This window comes from Malaclemys terrapin, chromosome 6 (genome assembly GCF_027887155.1).
Source record: "Malaclemys terrapin pileata isolate rMalTer1 chromosome 6, rMalTer1.hap1, whole genome shotgun sequence".
In the NCBI taxonomy this organism is placed as follows: Eukaryota; Metazoa; Chordata; order Testudines; family Emydidae; genus Malaclemys; species Malaclemys terrapin.
In genome coordinates this window covers 118,916,403-118,941,009 of record NC_071510.1, presented here as the reverse complement: position 1 = coordinate 118,941,009, position 24,607 = coordinate 118,916,403, and the positions used below count along the sequence as shown (strand labels likewise).

General features: G+C 42.0%; 1 protein-coding gene across 2 annotated transcripts in view; it reads right to left on the bottom strand.

The window, feature by feature from the left end:
* DYM (dymeclin) overlaps nucleotides 1–24,607 on the bottom strand; it is a 332,893-nt gene that overhangs the window by 254,418 nt on the left and 53,868 nt on the right. For both annotated transcript variants that reach the window (XM_054032077.1, XM_054032078.1), the window contains exon 7: nucleotides 16,385–16,457. In XM_054032077.1, the coding sequence (XP_053888052.1) occupies nucleotides 16,385–16,457 (73 nt within the window). The remainder of the gene's footprint in view (nucleotides 1–16,384; nucleotides 16,458–24,607) is intronic.

The following is a 24,607-nucleotide window of genomic DNA, read 5'->3' as shown; positions in this document are numbered from 1 at the left end:
CCTGAAGGGAGCCCTCTGTTTACTTTCAGGGCTATAGCAAAGCAAGCTTCTTGCATATACTGCCCCTCCAGCATGCCTCAACCCTCATGGGGGGTGCGGTGGGAAGAGACTTCCTCCAGGCATAATTCAGTATTCCTGGTCTATGTACTTCGTAGCCTTCTTGCCAAGCATAGTGATGAGACTGTGATGTGGGAGCTGGAAGTGGGATCCAAACTCACCTCATATAGAAGCCATCAAAAATCCACTAGATGAGAATGGTTTTTGTAAATTAAGTTTGGAAAATCCAGTACTCAAAAATTAGTAAACACCAGAATTACAGTTGTCTACTCAAAATTAATTTTCACCTTGTGCACATATCATAATATTATGTTTAATTTAGCTTACCATATACTACTTTTTCCCAGCATGGCCTTCAAGATCCAGAACAGAGATTTCTTGCATTTGAGTAAAAGGAGTAACTGGTTATTTTCTACATCAGCCATCCGCAAAGGGAGACATGACATAACGTTTGCCAGTGATTACACATTATTTGTGAGATAGCAGTGGAATGTTAGGTATCGGGATATTAGTGGGTTCCATCCCTGGCCCTGAGAAAAGAGTGTTATCTATGATTAGAGCATGGTGACAAACAACATAGCCAACCCCAGAGACTGGGCACATTAATTATGAAAGGCAGTGTTGCAAAGTGAATGAGATCTGGATCTCCTATACTGGAGACTTGGGTCCTATTCTGATCTCTGCCCATAATGATCTTATAAAACATCATAATTAGCTTTTCTGTAGAACTGGGGTAGTGATAATTGCCTTCTAGGGTATCGATGTTAGGTCTTGGTCAATAATAAGCTGTGAACAGCAACGGCCCTAGCCGTTTGACAGCCAGGACGGAAAATATTTCTGAAGCTGAGCACCATGCTGTCACCACCCCACCCCCAGCTGACCAAATAAAAAACAAAAAGAAACAGTCAGCCAATCAGTGATCACCTTGCTCACCCAATCCCTAGAATTTACCCTGGATGTGAACTTTACAGCAACATTAATACCACTTAGTAAAAGGAGTGAGATGTGAACCAAAGATCTTCTAACTCCCATACCAGTGGACATTCCTGTATGCCAACAAGTATTTCATGAGGGGAAGGATGAGTCTCTCTCATGATGTGCTACCACCAAAATATGCATGGCACTTGGCTGGTCTGTCACTAGTCACTTGAAAATGTTGCCATAGTTACTATTGTCTGAAAACTAGAATCTTTACATTATGCTAGACCTATGCCTTGACCTTTATATAGTTCAATGTCAAAGATACCGTGACATTTTTCCTTCCTTTAAAAATTAATTATAGTGTAAAACCAGGCTCTTTCAAATAATGACGACTAAAAAAAAAAGTTATGCTCTAGTGCACTGAATGTGAATGGACAATTGAATTTAAAAGCAGCCAGAACTAAAACCCACTGCTGTGCTAATTAGTCTCAAGATTACACTGGAAATGATCCAATTTAAAAAATGCACAAGTTCGCTCCCTATGAAAAAAGTAATGTGTTGTTTAGTACACCCAAGAATTTTTGGTATTCTCAAGTGTACTATTTCAAAGACTGCCAATAATTTGCATTACTATAAATCATAAGGAATGGCCATTATGAAATACTTATAACATATACAAGATTGCATAGATATCAGTAACCAAATCTCATAATAACTTGCTGTAGTAGATATTAAGCACATTAACCGAGAGGTTAATTTTTGCTCAAAGTCAGAGTCAATAGCAGAAGTGAAATTACTTTCCTGGCTCCAAATCCCATACACAGTCCACTCGACTATGCTACCTCCAACACTGAAGCACATTTTACAAGAAGGTTATGCAGACAAACATTTTCCTTAAAACATTTTAATCTAGACATTTTTATTGCACACTTCAGCATGATATTTCTGCTTTAAAAACATTCTTCCTTAAAAATTGCTGGCTCTAGTTTAATTAGTTTTAGTTTCTGTGAGTCACCTGACTTTTTGCCCACTACTCAGAAAGTTAGCCAGTGAAAATGTTGATAAGATCCAAGATCAGACATTATACTGTGATCCAGTTCCACTGCAAATTCATCTAAGCCAGAAACAATGTTGAGCTAGGAGCTGCTACCAGGTTCTCGCCAGGTTGTGCTGCATGAGAGAAATAAACTTTGTCTTTTGTAATAATATGATTGGATTGTGGGGGACAGAGAGAAAATAATGACAGCTAGTGCCATAAAGGGCTTAAAGTCTGAAGCAGTTCCAGCAAGAAGAGCGGGTCTGCCAGAGAACCTTTGCGGGGTCGAGAAGAGCTTCATTGATTGGTAGTACGATCTTGGAGGAAGATGATGTGTGCAGAATATCAAGCAGTTTAATGCTGCTGACCCTTGACTTCCTCCAAAGGAATCTGCAGGGAATCTGCAATCCTGCAGAACAAGTCTTGAAAATGTCTGAAATCATTGGCAGATGTAGGGGGTGGAGGCATGATAGCCTCATCAGGAAAAGAAATGTAATGTAGGAGGAGCTTCCTCCTTCTGATCGCTGGGGAAGGGATGTGTCATCCTCGGGGGAGAAACTGAGGAGTGTTGTGAGCCTGGAGAGGAGGTGGAAGTGGGGGGAGGTCACGTCGAAGAAGTGGTGACTCAGGAGTGTCTGATACCAGGAGATCTTTAAAGTATCTAAAGTCTACTGGAGAGGGGGGGGGGAACCACCATTGGTGCCAACCAGTACCAAAGGAGTGTTGTATTCCCCTAAGGTGTCAGTAGATGGAGCAGTAGATGGAGACTTGACTGGCTCCAATGACTTGGTCGGCACCAAGGGCTTGCTCAGTGCCAAAAAGAATGCCAGTGCCGTAGCTCCTGCAGTCGGCTTGTCTCGATCTCCAGAGGTGATTGACTGCCGAGGGCTGTACGTCTGCCCTGTTAAGGCGTTTATCCCATTTCTACATTCTGATACTAGAGGTACTTGGGTGGGCCCTAGAACTATGTCCCCTGTCAGATGCTGTTGAGGCAACTGACCTTGCAGGGGAAGGTGTTCTGGTGGACTGTGCCTCAAAATGTGAGGAGGGAGCAGGTTTCTTCTCACACAAGTGAGAAAGGGACGACTTTCTCTTCATCTACTGATCCTCTTTCCCATCAACCCTTGACCTGGGAGAACACAAGGGCCTCACAGGAAGAGAGTCCGGGCCCAGGTCTAATGCAGACCCCAGTGAGTTCCCCATGATGAGACGTTTTAAGCAAATGTCCCAGTCATTTCTGGCCCTGGCTGTGAGAACATTTTTGTGGAACGTGTCCCTCTCCAAGACAGCGAATACAATGCAGTAAATACGATTTCCATTACTGGGAAGGTGGCCTCACAGGAGATGTGCCTCTTGGACCCGGGCATAAGGGTGAGGGAAAAAAAGCTTCCCAGTCAGGAAGGGCAGTGAGGAAATGAAACCAAAGCTATGGACATAACTTTAAAGGTAAAGAAAAACAAAAAACCTGGGGTTTGGTTTTTTTACAGTAGAAAAAAAAAAGAAAGAAGAAAATACTAACTACACTACGTCCTGGTCCCCACTAAGCCCCCACTTTGGACTAAGGTACGCAAATTCAGCTACGTTAATAACGTAGCTGAATTCGAAGTACCTTAGTCCGAACTTACCGCAGGTCCAGACGCGGCAGGAAGGCTCCCCCGTCGATGCCGCGTACTCCTCTCGGCGAGCTGGAGTACCGGCATCGACGGCGAGCACTTCCAGGATCGATCTATCGTGTCTTAACCAGACGCGATAAATCGATCCCAGAACATCGATTGCCTGCCACCAGACCCTCCGGTAAGTGAAGACGTACCCTACATCTAAAAGGTAAGGCGCTAACTACTGAGGGAACAGGAGAAGCAAGCTCTGCTGTGGATTCCATCCGAGACAAAACGTGTTAGAAGAAGGAACTGAAGGCGGTCAGACTGCACAGCAGTATGTATACATCTCGCTCACAGCATGGGAGGAGGGAGGTGTGCATTTGCAGTCTGAAGGGAACTGCTGAGGAAGATCTCCAATCCCAGGTGCAGGGGGCACTGCCACACATAGGGTGGAACACCCATAGGGATATCACTCGAAGAAGAACCAAACTCTCTTCCCGTTCCCCACCTTTTCATTATTTTCTTGAACTTTCACCACGCCAATTCAGGACCCTCGAAGTATCAAAAGGTTAAAATGTAACTAATTTTCTAATTAAGGATGGTTGCCAAAAGGGCTGAGTCACACAAAAAGTTTCAAATCATACAGGAACCAGGTTTTATTAGAATGCTTCCTTGGGGCCCACCAGAAAGGTGAAAAGAGTCACCACAGACAATAGATTAGTTTGGAACACTGAAAAGAAGTAGAGTAGCTGATTATTGGTCTCCGAATGCAAGTACAACAGGTCAAAGTGAACATAATCTGTCCTCTTGGAATCACTTCCAAATTTGTACCCAATGATGGAAAACACACACAGTGACAGCCAAGAAGTACACTATACTAGTTATAACTGACTAGAAACATTTGGGAAATTTCTCAAATATGCACTCAAGAAATATGAATTGAAAGCACCTACTGGCCTTTTCTACTACTCTCTCTCAAATGAAAGAACAGGAAATATTCCCATCTAGTTCTCCCATCTCCATAGATAGGAAGGGAGTGTGTCTAATGAACATGACAATGAACTGGGAATCAAGATTTATGAGTTCTATTCCCAGATCATCTCTGACTACTTGTGTGGTGGGCACAAATCTTGGCCTCTCTGTACCTCAGTTTTTCCATCTGGGAAATACCTTTTTACCAGGATGTGAGAGTTTAAGAGAAAATTTAATTAAAACCCTATATAAAGCACTATGTAAGCGTTTTAAATGCTTCAACTGATCCTTCATACCAACAAGACAGGTTTTCCTGAAAATGTTAGCTGTAACCAAATTTGAGATATTGTCATTAACGTAAGAGAAGACTTAAGACAAATGCCTAAATATCTAGCTATATATGATCACACATTAAAGTTACTACAAAGGGAAACTGAATTCTGAATGATATTTTCAACATCCTTGACAAGAAATGCAGGATTAATAAAGAAGATCAGCCTTCATACTCTATGAGATGACCACCATATGCTTTTAGAACTATAGTGCTTTAATATTAAATGGCACAGTGCTAAACTACTCAATATGGAACAATAGGAAAAGTACCTAGAGTAAACTTTTGTGAGGCATTAGACAAACTTGGTGATGATACTCTCTGGATCAGACAAAAGATGACAAGGCTGCGTATCACTGAAGTACCAGTGCAACTGTAGGCCCTATCATTTCACATTCACTCCTAGAGGCTTCATACTGCTGTGGATTCCATCCCAGACAAAACGCGTTAGGAGAAGGAACTGTTTGAATAGACGAGGTGACAAGACTAAGCCCTGATGGACCACATAGCCGAGAGCCCACAGAAAAGGCCATCACTTCTTGGGACAGATCAGAAGGGAATGAACGGCATAATTTTAAGAAACTCCATCCACACCTGCTAAGTTATGTAGCTGTTACAGCAACACCACGTCAAAAGATGCTAAAAGATGAAGACTTTTTAAAGCTGTTTGACTTAGGTCCCTGAAGGGGAGGGTTTACCACAGTAATTGCTGTAATTTCCATGCAATTCCAGTGACGATTCCAGTCTGAAGCCTAATCGAAGGAGGGTCAAGGATTTTGAAGATGTCAGATGTTGGAAACAGACAGTTACCACTTTCTCAAATATATTTCCAAAGGAGGGACTTTAAAAATAGCTGGCTGGCTGCCAAGACACTGGTGCCCAGAGTTGGTTTCTGCAGGAGCCAGACAATAAGCTTGGTTGAGAATTACCAATGGGTGCATTGGCTATCCCCTTTCAGAAATCAGCCCACGCTTTTCATGGAGGCTTTCTACATCCAGTATGGGGACTGGGTCTGGTTTACTTCAGGCATATCACTTGCAGTATCATTGGGACCTTCATTGGGACATTGACTGAAATTCACTGTGGGATGATGATGCGGCTGTTCTTTCTAATCTTAGGTTGCAATGCCTAATCTGACCAGAGTTTTCTTCAGAAGAATAAAAGTTCCTCAGAGCCAAAAAGAGATGCCTCTGGAGCCATTCCAAGTTGATAGAACTGCTTACTACCACCTAGAACAGATCCACAGGTTGGGATTTCACTGTTCCAATGGCAGAGAAGACTTCTTACTCCCCAACATGGTCATGTGTAATAGCTTGCTCTTACCACTGTAGTGCCACCTGGCATCAGGGAGCTATATTGCAGGGGACTTTGCCTCTACTGCCTCTTCCTGGTAGCCACTTCCTTTGCCCTGCAATGGCCTGTCCTGTTCAAGTCTTCTATGGCTTAGCCCTCCAGCCAGGTTATTTAAAAGTTCAATCCCTTTCCAGGGTAACAGAGGGTCCAATTAATTATAATAATTGTTTTGCCTCTTTGGGGCTATACTGATACTCTCTGCTTCTTGGCCCTACTCCTGGGCCCTACAGAGCTTCTTCTATGTTGCATCCTCCCAGCGGGTTTTTCCCCCACTGCCTACCGTCTCTGGGGACTCCAGCAATTACCTTCAGAAGTTTCTTTGCTTTTTGCAGGCCCTATCTCAGAGCTCCCCCACAGGAGACTACCCTGTCCTACCCTATCCTGTCAAGACCCCTGTGAGTCTTCCAGCTTGACTTCCCTAGGCCTGTCCCAGAGGGGCAACTGCCCTTATTCCTCTTTCCAGGGTCCCTCTTCTTTACTGAGTTCACAGCTTTATTTAAGTTGTCCTCACTCTCATCCCTTGAAGCTGAGATCTGGCATCATAATGAAGCTTCATCACACTCAGCTGGGATCACTAACTATCAGTACAAAGCTAGATCACCGGTGAGGCTGAAGGATAGCTGGTGGGTCACAGGAAGGCTAAGCCCAGCTTTCCTTAAAGGGCCAGCCAAGCCTGTGACACAGCACCACAGAAATGTGTTACACATTAAATCACCAGACCACCACCACCACCACCACTCTAGCCTTTTGCTATCTGTTTTTATAGTAGGTTATTGGTAAACCATGGTGACCTGGGAAGGAGGTTTGAAATCAGCGGGCTGATGGCTGTGTTCTGAATAATCTAACTCTCTCATGATTTGGACATTTTGGTTATATTCAAAGATGAGACAGACTAGGAGGATTTTTTCCCTTTATAATTAAGACAGATTTTCCTAAATAAATGGTTACTGTCAAACAATTCTCAAATATGGTGTTAGAGAGCTACTCAAGAGACTTTACCATCTAAATGGAAGTATTTAAATTATTTTTGGAGAGTGCCAAAACTAGCATCCAATATAGCAACCTTTTCAAAATGTAAAGGAGGAAAAACAAGCTTAACTTCCTCCCTTTCATACGATTAGTGAGGGGAAAAAAGGAATTGTATTTTTCATTGTGTATTTATGGGGGTTTTTTGTACAGTGCCATGACATTATAAAGTGCTATATAAATGCTATTATACACACTATAATTTTGCAATAACTCTCTCAAAAGATACTGTATCTGGATCACACTGTGAACCTGCCAGCTGCTACATTTCATTTTTAAATACCAGGAAATGCAAAGAGCATCCTAAACCTTTTAAATTGAAAATGGTCCTAATTATTTTCAAATTTGGAAGATTTTAGCCAACAGCAGTTTGTTTGTTTTTTTAAACTACAGAAAATAACAGAATGTAATAGAAACGTTCGCTAACCTACAGTGGCACTACAGGGTGCTGCTTAACAATGGTGTAACTGGATCAGAGTATTTCATTCTTTTCCCAACATGTATTTATAGTTCTTAATGAAGTGAAAATGTACTAATAACAACCAGATGTTCTGTCACGTACACCAATTCCTAACAAGCTGCTGAAAGATGCCTCTAATTTAACATTTTTGGAACAGTTGCTACACAAAGCGTATTGGATGACGTATTTAAGCAGTACTATACAATGGCTCATGTAGTAATACTTGTTAATGCACACCTTTGCGTGCTCATAGTAACAAGACCAAAGGAAAACCAATATCTGCAACCTGAGGCATCCATAAATCAAACAGCATTGAACAATAACTTGTCTCTTACTGGGATTACACAGTGCTGATTTTTAAAGAGCAATAATGTTCTTTAGACCATATTAATGTTTTAAAATTAAAAGTTTTAAATGTTAAAAACTTTTCCACTTAGTGTTTTGTGAATGACACTGGCTGCCTATTATTCAGCCAGGGTAATTCAAGGTCTCATTAGTAAACCTTAAATAATAAAGGGTGCTGTCCTATGATCCATTTGCCATCTGCTCCAACCCAGCTGATGGCAACTTCCATGATGCGGCACAGGGCAGCAAGCAGTCCTCAGGTAGATACTAATTTCAAGAAAATGGGGCTTCCTCCATTCATGGCTACAACTCTGAAATGTTCTCCCATGGTATACTCCAGAGTACGTCCCTGGATCCTTTCCAGAAAAGGCTCAAGACATTTTGTTTCTTTACTTACATTTTGTGGGAGGCTTTTGTATGCTTGAGATGAGGAGGTGTGTTATAGATTTCTGTTTTGTCTTTTGCTGGAGCACACATGTTATTAACACTAGGCTAGGCTGAAAAAAAGCTTTTCTACATTATTTAGAAATCAAAATTAACTTTAACTGGCTCACTCTTACCATGGTATCAGTACCTTTAAGTTAGGAATTATGGCTCTCAACTTTCGAGAAAGTTGTTTTCTACAGAAAGCTAACTTAAATAGAAGTGTTGGTTTCTGGTCAATTAGGAAACAAAAAAATAACTAATTTATATCAATCTCTGCATACAAATTTCCTAACAAAAAAATGGCCATATATGACACCCTAGAAAAAGGATCTGGATAGTCAAATTACCCCAGAGGAATGGAATTTTATGTGGCAAAGACGACCAGCAACCTCGCAACCTCAATCTGTAGCAAAATTTCCTTAAGATACTGTTTCAATGGTACTTCACACGAGTCAGGTTAAAATGTATAGATAGATAGATAGATAGATTTAATGGGGATAAACGTTGGAGAAACTGTTGCGAAGGAGGAGATTTCATGCACATATGGTGGACATGTCCAGTTATTAGAGAGTGTCTTGGGATGCAATTCATAACCAAATATTACAAACTGTTGGCCATCTATTCCAAATGATCTTTTCCTAATCCTCTTGGGGCTTCCTGGTAGAAATGGTCACACAAAAAGACAGAGAATTAATCTCTTATCTGCTAGTAGCTGCTAGACTACTGGAAAAAGAAAAAGTCCAGTCATAGAGGAATGGTTAATAAAACTCTGGTAAGTTGTTATGGAAAAATTAAAATATCAATTATGTATCCACCAAAGTAGAGGACAAATAGATATTTGTTACCATTTACTCAATGCTCAAACAAAGTACATTTGCTTGCACCAAAACCTAGCTCATCTCTCCAATTGTTTTTGAATATTAACATTTGATAGATATGGTTGGTTTGATAAATGTGTAATCAGAAGTTTCACTCAGTTTAGTAAAATCACCGGAAACATCACATTCTTGTAGCTTAAAGAGGTTCACTCTATAAGTAGATAACACCTTAAGTAGAAAGATCTGATGATTATATATTATTGTAAAACATTTCTCTAAACAAAAGCTCATGGTTCTAATGATTATCTGATTATCTTTTTGTCTCTGATAGACACATGGCAATGATTTGTAAACCTGTAAAAACTTTCTAAATAAATAAATATATCAAAAAAATTGGGGGGCTACGTTGGCAATTTGCAATTTTCAGACTCCTCTCCTACATGTCCCCAGATGTCATCTACATCTGATTCAAACTGAAGCTCTCTGGGATACCTGAGACTGAACCTCCATGAAGAAGTCTTCCCGAGTTTGTTTTACAATCATAATTTCACCACGGTCTGTAATTCAAGTGTTCTCTCTGCTCTATAATGGAGTTTGAATAGCTCCCTTCACATCAGGCTGGTTCTCTATTAGTGTGTTTTCCAAGAGATAATTTGCGATGACACACACTGAAATGATGCAGTCACAGAAAAAACAAAGTTACTTTCCAGTAACTGCGTGGAAGTACTGCCTCTGTAGGAGTCAAATGTCCTGCCAGGAGAGGCATAGAACCATTTAAGTAGTAAAGGAGCTGGGGGACATGAAAATGTTACTCCAGTCCTGGATTCTGGACACAAGGAGGCTACTATATAACTATCCGTCAGCTTCTCCAAGACAGTTCATTAAAATCTTTTACTAAGGAGAGGAATGCAGTATAAGTAAGAATCTAAAGAAGGGATATATTCAGAGAGCAGTTACTGGTAAGTAACCTTTTCTTCATGAAATTGCCTCTTCAGAACCCCAGAGTAGGCCACTAGCTAGCAGTGACAGTCCTCTGGAGGTATATTGATTACTACTAATGAATGCTCTACTGAGCAGAGCTTCCAATCTGGACTCCCCATTGGAACATTGATAGTCTATGGAAGTGAAACTTCAAATCCAAAAGCAGGTTTACAGACCACAACTACAGAGACATTAATAATACAAGTGGCAGAAACTGCCCACCCTGTAGTGGAATGGGCCCCAAGTCCTCTGCTATTGGAAGGCCAGGCAAGTCACAGTAAGTCTGAACATGTAACCTAGTCCATTTAGACAACCTCTGGACTGAAACAGCTTGACCTTCCCAAAATTCACATACAAACTTGTGGATTTTCTAGATTTATTTCTGTCAAGGCAATAATTAAAGACCTCTTATGCCCAAAATAGGGAAAAAATTGATTTGGTAAATCTGGCTTGCAGGAGGAGAAAAATTTCACTGGCAAAGAATCCGATTAGTTAGATAAAAATCTGAAGTTACCATAATCCAGAAAAATCTTTCAACGCTATCATGTCTTTCTGAAAAAGAGCACAACACAGTTTGCAGTTCTGGGCCCCTTCTGGATGATGTTATAGCTACTAGAAAGGCAACCTTCAGCAACAGTTGCAAAAGACTAAACTAAGAGCAAATCCTCAATGAGGATTTTTTTTTTTATTTTATTTTTATTGTGTACAAGAGGGAGCAGTTTTCCATGCATTCCCCTTCACCAAATGACTTGCAGAAGAACTCGTTGGCTGGAACATTTTTACATGGTTAAAGGTAAACAAAATGAACATTTTCTTAAGTATCCATATTTGTACTTAAGATGTGTCAAAACCGTCGGCATCTTAACATACTATCTCAGGAATATTTTGGCTTAAAAAAAAAATCTAGCTCAGCATTTCTCAAATAGGGGGTCCCGACCCACAAGGGGGTCACAAGGCTATTGTAGGGGGGTATTGCCACCCTTACATCTGCACTGCCTTCAGAGCTGGGTGGCTAGAGAGCAGCAGCTGCTGGCTGGGTGCCAGCTATAAAGGCAGCACAACCAGCACCACCAGCACAAAAGTAAGGGTGGCATGGTATGGGGGAAGGCCATCACTTTGGGGGGGGAGGAAGGAGGTTGCCACAACCTGAAATATTTCCAAGGTGGCGGGGTATCAGCAAAAAAGTTTGAAAACCTTTATGTAAAAATATTTTGCATGTGTATTACTCACAGAGCCAAGAGTATGAACATAAAAAATGTAAGTTTACACAGCAATTAGACACTTACAGCTGGCCCGTGCCAGCTGACTCGAGCTCGTGGGGCTTAAGCTAAGGGGTTGTTTAACTGCAGTGTAGAAATCTGAGCTCAGCCTGGAGCCTGGGCTCCAGGACCCTGTGAGGTGGGAGGGTCCCAGAGCTCAAACAGCTACACCGCTATTAAACAGCGCTGAGAGCCCAAGTAGGCTGACATGGCCCAGCCACAGATTTTTAATTGCAGTGTAGACATACCTAACAGAAACTGAACTATAATGACAGGTTTCAGAGTAACAGCCATGTTAGTCTGTATCCGCAAAAAGAAGAACAGGAGTACTTGTGGCACCTTAGAGACTAACAAATTTATTAGAGCATAAGCTTTCGTGGACTACAGCCCACTTCTTTGGATGCATATAGAATGGAACATATATTGAGGAGATATATATACACACATACAGAGAGCATAAACAGGTGGGAGTTGTCTTACCAACTCTGAGAGGCCAATTAATTAAGAGAAAAAAAACTTTTGAAGTGATAATCAAGATAGCCCAGTACAGACAGTTTGATAAGAAGTGTGAGAGTACTTACAAGGGGAGATAGAGTCAATGTTTGTAATGGCTCAGCCATTGCCAGTCCTTATTCAACCCGGAGTTGATTGTGTCTAGTTTGCATATCAATTCTAGCTCTGCAGTCTCTCTTTGGAGTCTGTTTTTGAAGTTTTTCTGTTGTAATATAGCCACCCGCAGGTCTGTCACTGAATGACCAGACAGGTTAAAGTGTTCTCCCACTGGTTTTTGAGTATTTTGATTCCTGATGTCAGATTTGTGTCCATTAATTCTTTTGCGTAGAGACTGTCCGGTTTGGCCAATGTACATGGCAGAGGGACATTGCTGGCACATGATGGCATATATCACATTGGTAGATGTGCAGGTGAACGAGCCCCTGATGGTATGGCTGATGTGATTAGGTCCTATGATGATGTCACTTGAATAGATATGTGGACAGAGTTGGCATCGGGGTTTGTTACAAGGATAGGTTCCTGGGTTAGTGGTTTTGTTCAGTGATGTGTGGTTGCTGGTGAGTATTTGCTTTAGGTTGGGGGGCTGTCTGTAAGCAAGGACAGGTCTGTCTCCCAAGATCTGTGAGAGTAAAGGATCATCTTTCAGGATAGGTTGTAGATCTCTGATGATGCGCTGGAGAGGTTTTAGTTGGGGGCTGAAGGTGACAGCTAGTGGTGTTCTGTTATTTTCTTTGTTGGGCCTGTCTTGTAGGAGGTGACTTCTGGGCACTCGTCTGGCTCTGTCAATCTGTTTTTTCACTTCAGCAGGTGGGTATTGTAGTTTTAAGAATGCTTGATAGAGATCTTGTAGGTGCTTGTCTCTATCCGAGGGATTGGAGCAAATGCGGTTATATCTTAGAGCTTGGCTGTAGACAATGGATCGTGTGGTGTGTCCTGGATGGAAGCTGGAGGCATGTAGGTAAGTGTAGCGGTCAGTAGGTTTCCGGTATAGGGTGGTATTGATGTGACCATCGCTTATTAGCACAGTAGTGTCCAGGAAATGGACTGCTTGTGTGGATTGATCTAGGCTGAGGTTGATGGTGGGATGGAAATTATTGAAATCATGGTGAAATTCCTCAAGGGCTTCTTTTCCATGGGTCCAGATGATGATGATGTCATCAATGTAGCGCAAGTAGAGTAGGGGCGTTATGGGACGAGAGCTAAGGAAGCGTTGTTCTAAGTCAGCCATAAAAATGTTGGCATATTGTGGGGCCATGCGGGTACCCATAGCAGTGCCGCTGACTTGAAGGTATATATTGTCCCCAAATGTGAAATAGTTGTGGGTGAGGACAAAATCACAAAGTTCAGCCACCAGGTTAGCTGTGACATTATCAGGGATACTGTTCCTGATAGCTTGTAGACTCCAAAGAGAGACTGCAGAGCTAGAATTGATATGCAAACTAGACACAATCAACTCTGGGTTGAATAAGGACTGGCAATGGCTGAGCCATTACAAACATTGACAACATTGTAGTCCACGAAAGCTTATGAACTATAATGTTTCCCACATAGGCTTGCCAACTTTCTAATCACACAAAACCAAACACTCTTTCACCAGGCTGGAGCAGGGGGTTCAAATGTGGGAAGGGGTGCGGGCTCCAGGGTGGGGCCAGAAATGAGGGGTTCACGGTGCAGGAGGGGGCTCTGGGCTGGGGCCAAGGGGTTCAGAGTGCGGGAGGGGGCTCAGAGCCAGGGCGCAAGAGGGGATGCTGGCTCCAGGAGGGAGTTTGGGTGCAGGAGGGGGCTCAGGGCTAGGGCAAGGAGTTGTGGTGCAGGACGGGGTGCGGGTGCCAGAAGGGAGTTTGGGCGTGGGAGAGGGCTTAGGGCTAGGGTGTGGGAGGGGGTTAGGAGTGCAGACTCCGGGCAACGCTTACCTCAGGCAGCTCCCAGGAAGCGGCCGACATGTCTCTCTGGATCCTAAGCAGAGGCGTGGCCAGGTGTCTCTGTGCACTATCCCGGCCCACAGGCGCCGCCCCTGTAGCTCCCATTGGCCATGGTTCCCAGCCAACGGGAGCTGCGGAGCCAGCGTGGAACCCCCGTGGCCACCCCTATGCCTAGGAGCCGGAGGGACGTGCCGGCTGCTTCCCAGGTAGGGAGCCTGCCAGTCCCGTGCCAACCAGACTTTTAATTGCATTGGACTGCCTTCCAACAAAAAGATACAAGATTTATGAATGTCTCCATGTGTCTCAGCCCTTCCACCTCTTAGTATTTCCTCTAATCTGTTCCGAACAAAAAGTGTAACAGTTTCAGGAAGCCTCTGACAATGCTTCTTTGCTTTGCAGACCGACACTCTAAATCATACCATTAATTCATTAAACAGTGACAGCCCAAAACACTAGTGTAATGCTGGCAGAATTCTATTTAATGAGCACAATATTTCAGAAACAGTTGTATCTTTATCAGGGCAACCAACAGATCTGTCAGCTTTCCAACAAGAAGAGCAATTAGCAAAGTAAACACCAAGGGCTGGCATCCACTCAGGGGCGGCTCTATGCATTTTGCCGCCCCAAGCACGGCAGTCAGGCGGTTTTCGGCAGCCCACCTGTAGGAGGTCCGCTAGTAACGCGGATTGGGCGGTATGCCTGCGGGAGGTTGCCCGGTCCCGCGGTTTCAGCGTACCCGCCGCTGAATTGCCGCCGAAGCCGCGGGACCAGTGGTCCTCCCGCAGGCATATCACTGAAGGATCCCTGACTGCCGCTCCCACAGCAACCGGCAGGTTGCCTCCTGCGGCTTGCCACCCCAGGCACGCGCTTGGTGCGCTGGTACCTGGAGCCACCCCATCTCCACTACAAGGAGATTGACGCTGCAGTAGGGACCGATTTAGCGGGTCAAGTGAACACCCGCTAAATCTATGGCAGAGCACTCTCTGGTCAACCCCAGCACTCCAGCTCTCAGAGAAGAGTAAGGGAAGTCGATCAGAGAGCATCTCCCGTCAACTCAGCACAGTGAAGACACCGGGATAAGTCAACCTAAGCTACGTCGACTCCAGCTACGTGGACAACATAGATGGAGTAGCGTAACTTATGTCGACTTACCCCAGTAGCGAAGACAAGGCCTGAGTCTGCAACAACCAAGTGAAGTGCATACGGCAACAGATAATCTGAGAAAAGTTAGAAACACGGATTCCACTGAAGTTCTTTCAGAATTGACTACATTTCAATTTGGGCAAAACGTATTTTAGACACAAGCTACCAAGTGATCATACACATGAAAAGTTAATGTTGACCAAAACTGCCTTGTTAAAATTTATACTGGAAAAATTAAGTTTAAAATTAAAAGAGACTGGTGTGGGGAACACATTATTTCAAATTAAAGAAAGCAAGTACCATTCCAGAAAAATAGGTTAGAAGATAAAGAACCTATTATTTGTATTATCCTAGTGCCTAGAAGTCCCAGTCTTGGGCCAGGACCCCATTGTGCTAGGACTGTACAAACACAGAACAAAAAGACTGTCCCTAGTTAAGGATATTTCAGAGCACATCTCCCAGCTGAACAAGTAATCAATGTACATTTTTTACATGGTAGAAACTGTGAAAATGCAGCATCACATAAACATGGTACCAAATCTGTTTGATTTCTGGAGATCTATAGAAACATTCTTTTCTTTATTATTCAAACTTCAACTCAGCTGTAGTTTGGAAATAGAGCTTATCACCATTACCTTTTAGATTAAAAAGAGCAACATAATTTTAATTTAAAAACCCAGAATCCTGCATAAGTGCAGGAGGCAAGAAGCCGTTCTCTCACACTTTGTTGTGTCCCTATGCTGCCAACAGGCACAATTACAATTTTGTCACTCAGGAGTTTCAGGTTAGCACCTACAGTAACGGCAGGCTTCACCTGAAGGGAAATGATCCTGAGTCTCAACCCTGTCCCCACCATAACAATTAGTGCAGCTGTTCCCAGCAGAAATAGGTGTACATAGCACCTTTTCAGAGTGTAGTAGCTGTGCTTTCTGTATACTCCCAGAAGTACTATGCTGGGTCTGAAATGAAACTACAAAGTAAAATGGAATAGGGCAGAACAGATGGACTGAGGAGGGCTGCATGCCTACAGTTTATCTAGGGCAGTAAAATACTTCAGATCATAGGGCAATATATCACTATTTATATGAGACGTGATGGTCTTGCAATTGGCTAATACTCAAATAAAGTAATTCTTTTTTGAAAAGTTAGTTTGGGAATTATGAGGAACACATTCCCTTCACAGAGTACAAGTTTCAAACACAAATCCTGTAAAAAGTACTTACAGAAGGGGAATTTCAACAATGAGCTGAATGAGGCAACACAGCAACTCTTCTATAAGGTCTTCACATTCCACTCCTGAAACAGAATAAAAGGAAACGCTGTTTGTCTCTGGAAAGGTAAGAAAAGAAACCACAGATTCAACTCAGACTGAAACTTTTTAAAGTTAGGTGTCAAATTACTAGCATGGAAGCAACCAGGCAAATAAAATGCCAATATCAGTGTTAGGCTCAAAGCACGTTGGTGCTTTGTCTACATACTAACCATACTGGTGTAGTCAAAGATGTACAACTCCCAGTCTCCCCAAGTCTGGTCGCAGTTATATTTGAATAAAGGTGCCTTATACCAATATGGTTTTTTCTGTAGGGAAGGTTAATAAGCTATCATGTTATAAGGCTCCTTTATATTTATACTGACAATTGCATCTAAACCAGGAGTTGTACTAGTACAAGTATTTCAGTAGAAAGATCACATCCCTAAGTGATATCAATGGTACAAAAACTGTAGACAAAAAAGGCCACAGTGGCAACTAGTTATTATTTATTACGTGTATTATTGTAGCTCTTACAGTTTCATTCATGGACCAGGACACCATTATACTAGGCCCTGAACAAAGAATTAAAAGACAGTTCCCGACCCAAAGAACACTAAAAGCCTGAGCTAATTAAAAATTATGTCCAGTAAACCTGATTCCTGAGTGCTTAAACATCCACTTCTTACTAACTATTCGATTTTACTCAGTTTGGGTGATTAAGATGAGTGGTCAGTTTCACTTTACTTGTGAACCCTCAATTTCTAGTCATTTCTCCCCATTGAATCTCAATGGCCCTTCAGGGAATGTTGCAAGACCCACCACCTCCTATGGGCTTTTGGTGTTGAGGATTCTGATGAAGGTTGGTGTTTGTGGATATTAATTCAGGTTTGATTTAATCTCTGGATAATATATTTTCTAGTTTAAAGGTAAGGAGGATCTGCTTAGTGAACCTTTTTAGGCAACTTTATTTTAATTTTATGGTAAAGGCGCATTGGCCTTAGGATATCTGTTTTCTGGGAATTATAAATCAAGGCTATTTTGCTTTCATGTTTTTATGCACTAGCACAATACAGCGTTAGGACTGCACACAACACAGGGAATCCTGGTTTATAAGCCTTTTGACTTAAGTTTTGTAATTTATCAATATTGGGGGAAGAGTGGCAAATCTGACCTCACAGCAACCCCATAAGGCAAGCCAGTACTGCCATGCTAAATTTGTACAGTCATTTACCATAACAAACCAAACATTTGGATCTTGGCAGCAAACCAACAAATTCTGTGTCTCTTTGATGGGGTGTTCACCCTACACTAACCCTGGAGAGGTTAATATAGGCAAGAGAGGCCAATTAGCCAGAGGCTGCATCTGGAGGGGAGCTATGATGCAAATGAGGCTTAATTAGGAATGAAGCTCACCTGGGCAGAAACAGTCACACTCCCTGATACAAGGGGAGAGAGTAGGAGCCTGTAATAGGCAGTGTAGGAAGCAGTCCAGGGAAGGAGCAGTAAAGGCGGGGAGAACAGAAACCCAAGTTTCTGGGTGGAGAGTTCCTGTATTGGAACTGGTGTAGAGGGTGGGCCTGGGTTCCTCTACAAGCTACTGGGGGAGTGGCATGCTGGGGCAGCCTATCTGGGGACTTCCACATACAGTTTGGAAGAAGACTTTGATAATACCCTGGAAGGGAGAGGAACTTCAGTGTGACTTGGCTAGAAGGCTAAGCCACAAAGAGGAAAGCGCTGCACCTTCGGGAGCATGAGAGACACCATGGAGCAAGTGAGCGGAACGACAAGCTGAATAACTGCAGGAAGGGGAGTCGGACCATGCAGCAAGCTAATCCCCATATGGGCCACTAGGAGGCACCAGAGCAGCAAGAGAGTGCCCCTGTTACAGTGTCCCACAAGCCTACTATGCAATAAGCCATGAAGAAGTATCCTTAGCTCTCCCACCAACAAAAAGCTTCCACCCCCAACGAGTGGCAGTAGCTTTGTGGGCAGGAGAGCGCTCCTACCGACAAAGCACTATTCACTCCGGCACTTTTCGTCAACAAAACTTTTGTCCTGGGGGAGGGGATGGGGGGTAGAAAGAGATGTTAACATCTCTGAACGACAAAACCGTTCAGTTGCCAGTGTAGACAAAGCCTAAGTCGCTAAATTTGAGAGAGACACTGGGAAGCAGCTCCTCAGCTGGTGTAAACTGTCATAGCCCCATTAACTACAATGGAGCTATGACGATTTATACTAGCTGAGGATCTCCAGTCTAAGGAGGCACTTTTAATCCACAGTTTCCTGCTGGATGAGACAGCTGGGGAAGAGCCAACACAATGTAGTTGGTTTAATCACTGACCACATTTCTTAAGAACTTTACTTGTTTAGTTGATTTTACAGTAGAGATGCAGAACAAGCCCACCATCCCCATAGGAACAGGTTAGTTTGCATCTTTTTAATAAATTCTAGACAGGAGCACAAAAGGGACACTTCTCTATGCATACTATACATCATTCCAAATCATGGCCTTCCCTCCAAAAGGAATTCAGTCTACATTTTACATTAGGAGACTTAAGCAATTCAACCTAGAGTTTTATCATCACTTCATACTTTTTAAGGAAAACTGTATTTATTTAGTGCAAAGCTCAGCCCATTTCAAGAACAAGGCCTCTGCCAGAGCTCATCAAGAATTATCCTCTTCCAAAGAAATACAACAGGATTTTATTTGCTAGAACAAGAAGAGTTCTTCACTGTTTAACTCATAAATGCATCAGGGTCAAGACATAAAATACCCACTTCACACTTGGTGCTTCAAAAAATTTCTCTCAAAAGAATTCCAGGTATTTCTAATTAATAAGAGCACCAATGTTTTACATTCATACAGCATAATTTAAAAAATATATATATCTTATGGAGCAAAACTCAGTTACAAACCATTGGAGATTAAAGTGTCACAGCTCTAAGCAAGTTTCAGATGTATTCCCGAGTCAGTAGGTACGTCTGTGTTAAATTTAACATTTCATATTACAGAAAGTTACTTAGGAACATAATTTACTCTCATTTTTCTATTTTTAATGCTTCACAGCAGGCAAATCTTGTCCTTCAGCATATCAGATAAAGGGCAGCAGAGCATTAAAATAATTACCCAAACCTTCGTGTACTTCATATGTTCAATTAAACACGTCTTACAATAAGCACAACTTAATCAAATTATAGTGGTGCTATTCTGTTTAACCTGAGTTTGCTCCTAATTTCAGGACTCATTTTTAAGGAGCATACTATAGGGACTACTAACAATAAAGCAAAATTATTTCTTTCCACAATTGGTTTATTAAAAACACATTAAAATTGTCACCTAGTGAACTGCACATTCTAAAGGAAATCAGTTTTTTACCACGGAAACATGGTTTCCTTTATATGGAATCCCCCACGAGTAACACAATGTAGCTCCTGTTAGCAACAAACCAGAATTAGTAAATGAGCATACTTAACCTTGGACTTAAAACCACAGCCAAAAATGAACCCTAGGTAATGTAATCTAAGAGAAGTTTCACTTTGGAATTACCTAACTTTATGAATCTTGGAAATGCTAACGCTGCAAAATTACTAAACTGACCAAAACTTACAAAGTATTCTAAAAATTCTTCCTACCAATGGCAAATAAAAATAAGATCAAGGGCACGTCAGAAGAATCTTTCCATCATGTAGTAAACACATTTTGTTAGGGTAGAATTCAATGTGATTTGAACTATTATAAATCTAGAGAACATGAAGATTTCATTTTTTCTACTCCACTGAACTTAAAGGATACACATCTGCCCCTAGCACGTTCATGAATTATGCAAGACATTACCCTTTTTAGTTAATAACGGTAACCAATGGCACTCAGCTAAAACAATTTATTTATCCTTTTCCAGACTGGGACATATGCATTCTTGTCTTGCCAAGACAATGAAACGGATGCATGCCAAATCTATAACGTGAGAGAGAGCTATAAAAATGGAACACTATGTATTTTCATAAACAATGTTTTTTCAATAGCAGGATAGACACAATACACACCCTACTCATTCATATTAACAGATTAGATGCTTGATTAAAGGAGAGATATACCCTTTTGACTCAAACAAGGGATGGGTGAATCCAGATAAGATTAGAACCAATTTGCATGGATGGAAATCAGAGGTACATCTTCTAGTCTAAGTAACAGTGCTAAAGTAATAAACAATAACACAAAGACAGAAAATTCAGAGATAAGGCTGAAACAACATTAACCAACCAGCTATGTAAATTCTTCAAAATATGGGTTATTTTATTTATAGGATTTTGTGACAGGAATAATACTTAGCACTTAATATTTTCAAAGCCACCCATGATGCAGATGGCAAAAGCAGACACTGGAGAGACTGACTGACTTGCCCAAAGTCAACTAGGCATTTTTCTTAGTGTGCCGTATTGTTGCTAATACTGGTGCAGTTCCACCAGTTGCAGCCATAGAAAGAGCACTAGCTCAGTGATTCTCAACCAGGGGTATGTGTATCCTTGGGGGGGTATGCAGAGGTCTTCCAGAGGATACATCAACTCATCTAGATATTTGCCTAGTTTTACAATAGGCTACATAAAAAGCACTAGCAAAGTCAGTACAAACAAATTTCATTCAATGGCTTGTTTATATTGCTCTATATACACCATACACCAAAATGTAAGTAGAATATTTATATTCCAATTGATTTATTTTATAATTATATGGTAAAAATGAGAAAGGACGCAATTTTTCAGTAATTCTGTGCTGTGACACTTTTGTATTTTTAGGTCTGATTTTGCAAGCAAGTACTTTTTAAGTGAGGTGAAATTTGGAGTATGCTAGACAAATCAGACTCCTGCAAGGGATACAGTAGTCTGGAAAGGTTGAGAGCCTACGTAGACAAAGCACTGACAGCCATCAGGATTTTAACCACTGTGTTTTCTACACTTGCTCGGGGCTGCTGCAGCAGCTGGTTGATGGTGTGCATTAGTGCTTCTACTGTTGTTACCATGAGTGGTAGCAATGGTGGAAAATTTTGGGAAGACAAATCTATTGCAGACCCAGGCAATGACAGAGCCCAGATTACAACTCAATTGTGCCTGGTCCCTACATAGTCACTAACTCTCATCTCTACAAAAAGAAGAACAGGAGTACTTGTGGCACCTTAGAGACTAACAAATTTATTAGAGCATAAGCTTTCGTGGACTACAGCCCATCTCTACAGTACCTGCAAGGTTGCAATTAACAGTGGACAAGTCAAGGAAAGCATTAGCCTACACTTGTTATACTACATACAAAGACATGGCTCAAATCACTTTTATTTATTAATATTTAGCACTGCCCTCCTGGCCCTGGATAACCTATCAGCTCCACTAAATGATGGCTGCAATTTTGAAAATATGTGGTGTGACTCAATCAACCAATCCAAGAAGTTTCTTTGCTACAGATCACACCTGCATGCATCAACAGGGAGTGGGCATGTTATAGTAGAATTCATGCTCAACCTGAGCTGCTGGGCAACTGGGCATGTGTCTGACTGTTAGTCGTTTCCTTGGGCTATCTGCCCTGTCTGTTCCCAGCTGTATGCATGCACACTGAGTGTCTGCCGCCTTGCAGAGCAACTTTCTTGCCCCTACACTGGCAGCAGCATGTGAAGTCTGAGGTAGCTCATACAGGAGAAACCACAGCCTCTGCTAGCTGCAGCCTGAAGGTCACTGGTGAGGGAGCTAATCAGGAGGCAGCCTCAATCCCTGCTGCTGCCTGCTTCTCCCCAGACCCCATAGGTTTCCCCCTCCAGCAGTCCCAGACAAAAGTCTAAAAACAAGTAATAAAATAAGTATTTCCAAATCACTTGTGAAATAGGACTAAATCATTACATTACTTCTTTAAAATCCCCTATATGCAAAAATGTAAATATAAAATGAAGCAAAAAGCAGCCATGTTGTCAACCTGATGGGTAAGGTCTGCAACCAGAGAGACAGTTTTCCATGGCTCTTTTTTAAAGTAGTCTGTGTTTTGTTGATGCCCGGGGGGGATGGAGAAGGAGAAGGTGAAGGTGTTTCCATTTGGTTTACTATAAAAAAGACCCCCAGAAAAGCTGTGAAATCTGCTGTTCTCTGGGTCACAGCATCATCAGTCTGCATTTTCTTGATTCATGATTCCACACTGGCAATTCCAATGCTTAAGTTCCACTATGTGATTAATGAAAGTTTCAGTACTCATCTAATGGCTGAAAAAAATATGTTTTTTTTTCATTAAACAATTGTTTGCATGAAAATATGCAGTAACAGAAAGCATTACAAATGCAAAAGATGCAAGTGCGTTTTCAGAGAAACTGTAGCTTTTAATTTCCTGCCTTTTCACTTGAAATTCTCAGCCACATTCCATTAGCAGTTTTGGGGTGGAGGGTGGTTCTGCATTTACTGTAATATTTTAGTTATGATTAGCAGCTCAATGAACTGTAACTGGCTAATACAGAAAGAATAAGAGTTTCTGCTGCAGGTCAGGGAATGGGTTACATGGATTTACGGTTATGTTGGTACATATTGTGATGTTTCCTTCCATATTCGTTATGAAAATATGCTTATAATACGGATCTGACATAACTGAGATATACTTTAGGTAAGATGGCTCTTGTAAGGTATCGTTGGAAAGGTTATGATTTACTGAATGTGATTATCCAATGTGTATGCCTGTATCATTTCTGCATCTGAAATTAGGAATATTAACTATGTATCTGTATTACAAATTTGTTACTTTGGGTGTCTCCCCCAACCAGCCCTTCAGGTTCAACAATGGAAAAACCAGACAGGGCTAATGGGCCATTAGCAGAGACAATGGACTGTGAAAGAGCTTAATCTTCCTATGGACGCTCCAGACAGCTGAAAAGTAATGGCTGCCACACCCCTGCAGAGACATGGGTCTGACTCACCTGGTACTGGACCCACCCCTTGGAATGCCAGTATTCTTCCACTGGAAGACAAAGGGTTCCTGCCATACACAAGAGCTATATAAGGCAGGGGAGTGACATCATCATGGTTCTCCTCTGCCTCCCCACCCAAAGAGATACTGAAAAAACACCTGGAAGCAAGAACTGAACTGAGGGGAGATAGATTGAACCCAGGCTGGGAGGGTGTCCAGTCTGTGAGTGGAAATACCTGAAATCTCCAGATGCAGGCCAGAGCAGCTGCCTTTCTGTTATCTACCTGTGACAATATCTAGGTTGAGAAATTACATTTTGTAACCTGTTTCTTAAATATATTGAGCTTAGCTTGCGTATTTCATTTTATTTGCTGAGTAATCTGCTTTGTTCTGTCTGTTATCTCTTACAGTCACTTAAAATTCACCTTTTGTGGTTAATAAATGTTTATAAACAAAAAATTTCTTGTTTATAATGTAACAATTGTTATACAAATTGTGCAATTCACAATTCGGGGGGGGGAGCGGGGGGTTAAGAGGTTGTGCATACCTTCCTCCACATTGAGGGAGGAGGCGGATTTCATAATATAGTTGGGTCTGCACCCCAAGAGAAGTGGACACCTCAGTGCTGGGGGCAAGTCCCTTAAGCTGAGCCTTCACACAACTGCTCTCAGTGTCTGTTTTGTTCTGCAGTTTGGTGTGGCCCTCCCTGTGTGCATGCTGGCAGAGGCTTAATAGAATTGCTTGGCTCAGCAAGACAGGTAAAAAGGGTACCCAGACTGGCATAACAGATAGGCTCAGTGGTATCTCAGCACATCGGGTGGCATCCTAAGGGGGGACAAACCATCACACATCTATTTCCAGTGAATTTTGTGTGTATGACTGGCACTGGATTGAAGGCCATGAAGATAAACTTTCTACCCATAGAAATAGCATGGTACAGGCAGCAAAAACTTCACTAATGCGTCTGATTGACAAAAGATTAACTCTCTAGGTTCAGATGTGTCTGTTCAGTCCTCTGCTTCTCTGCTAAGACTGACAATAAGGAGCTACAAATGTGATAGAAGATTTTGAGATATGGTTACCTGCTGTCAACAAAGAACAAATGAAGTCAACTCATTTCCACAGGATGCTGGACAGCCACCAGATAACTACTTTCACTCAAAATTCCAGGCCAGACAGAAAACAGCAACCTAGGGTGAATACCCTGTCCCCACTAAAGTCAACTGGAGTTTTGTAACTCACTTCCAATGGTGCCAAGATTTCACC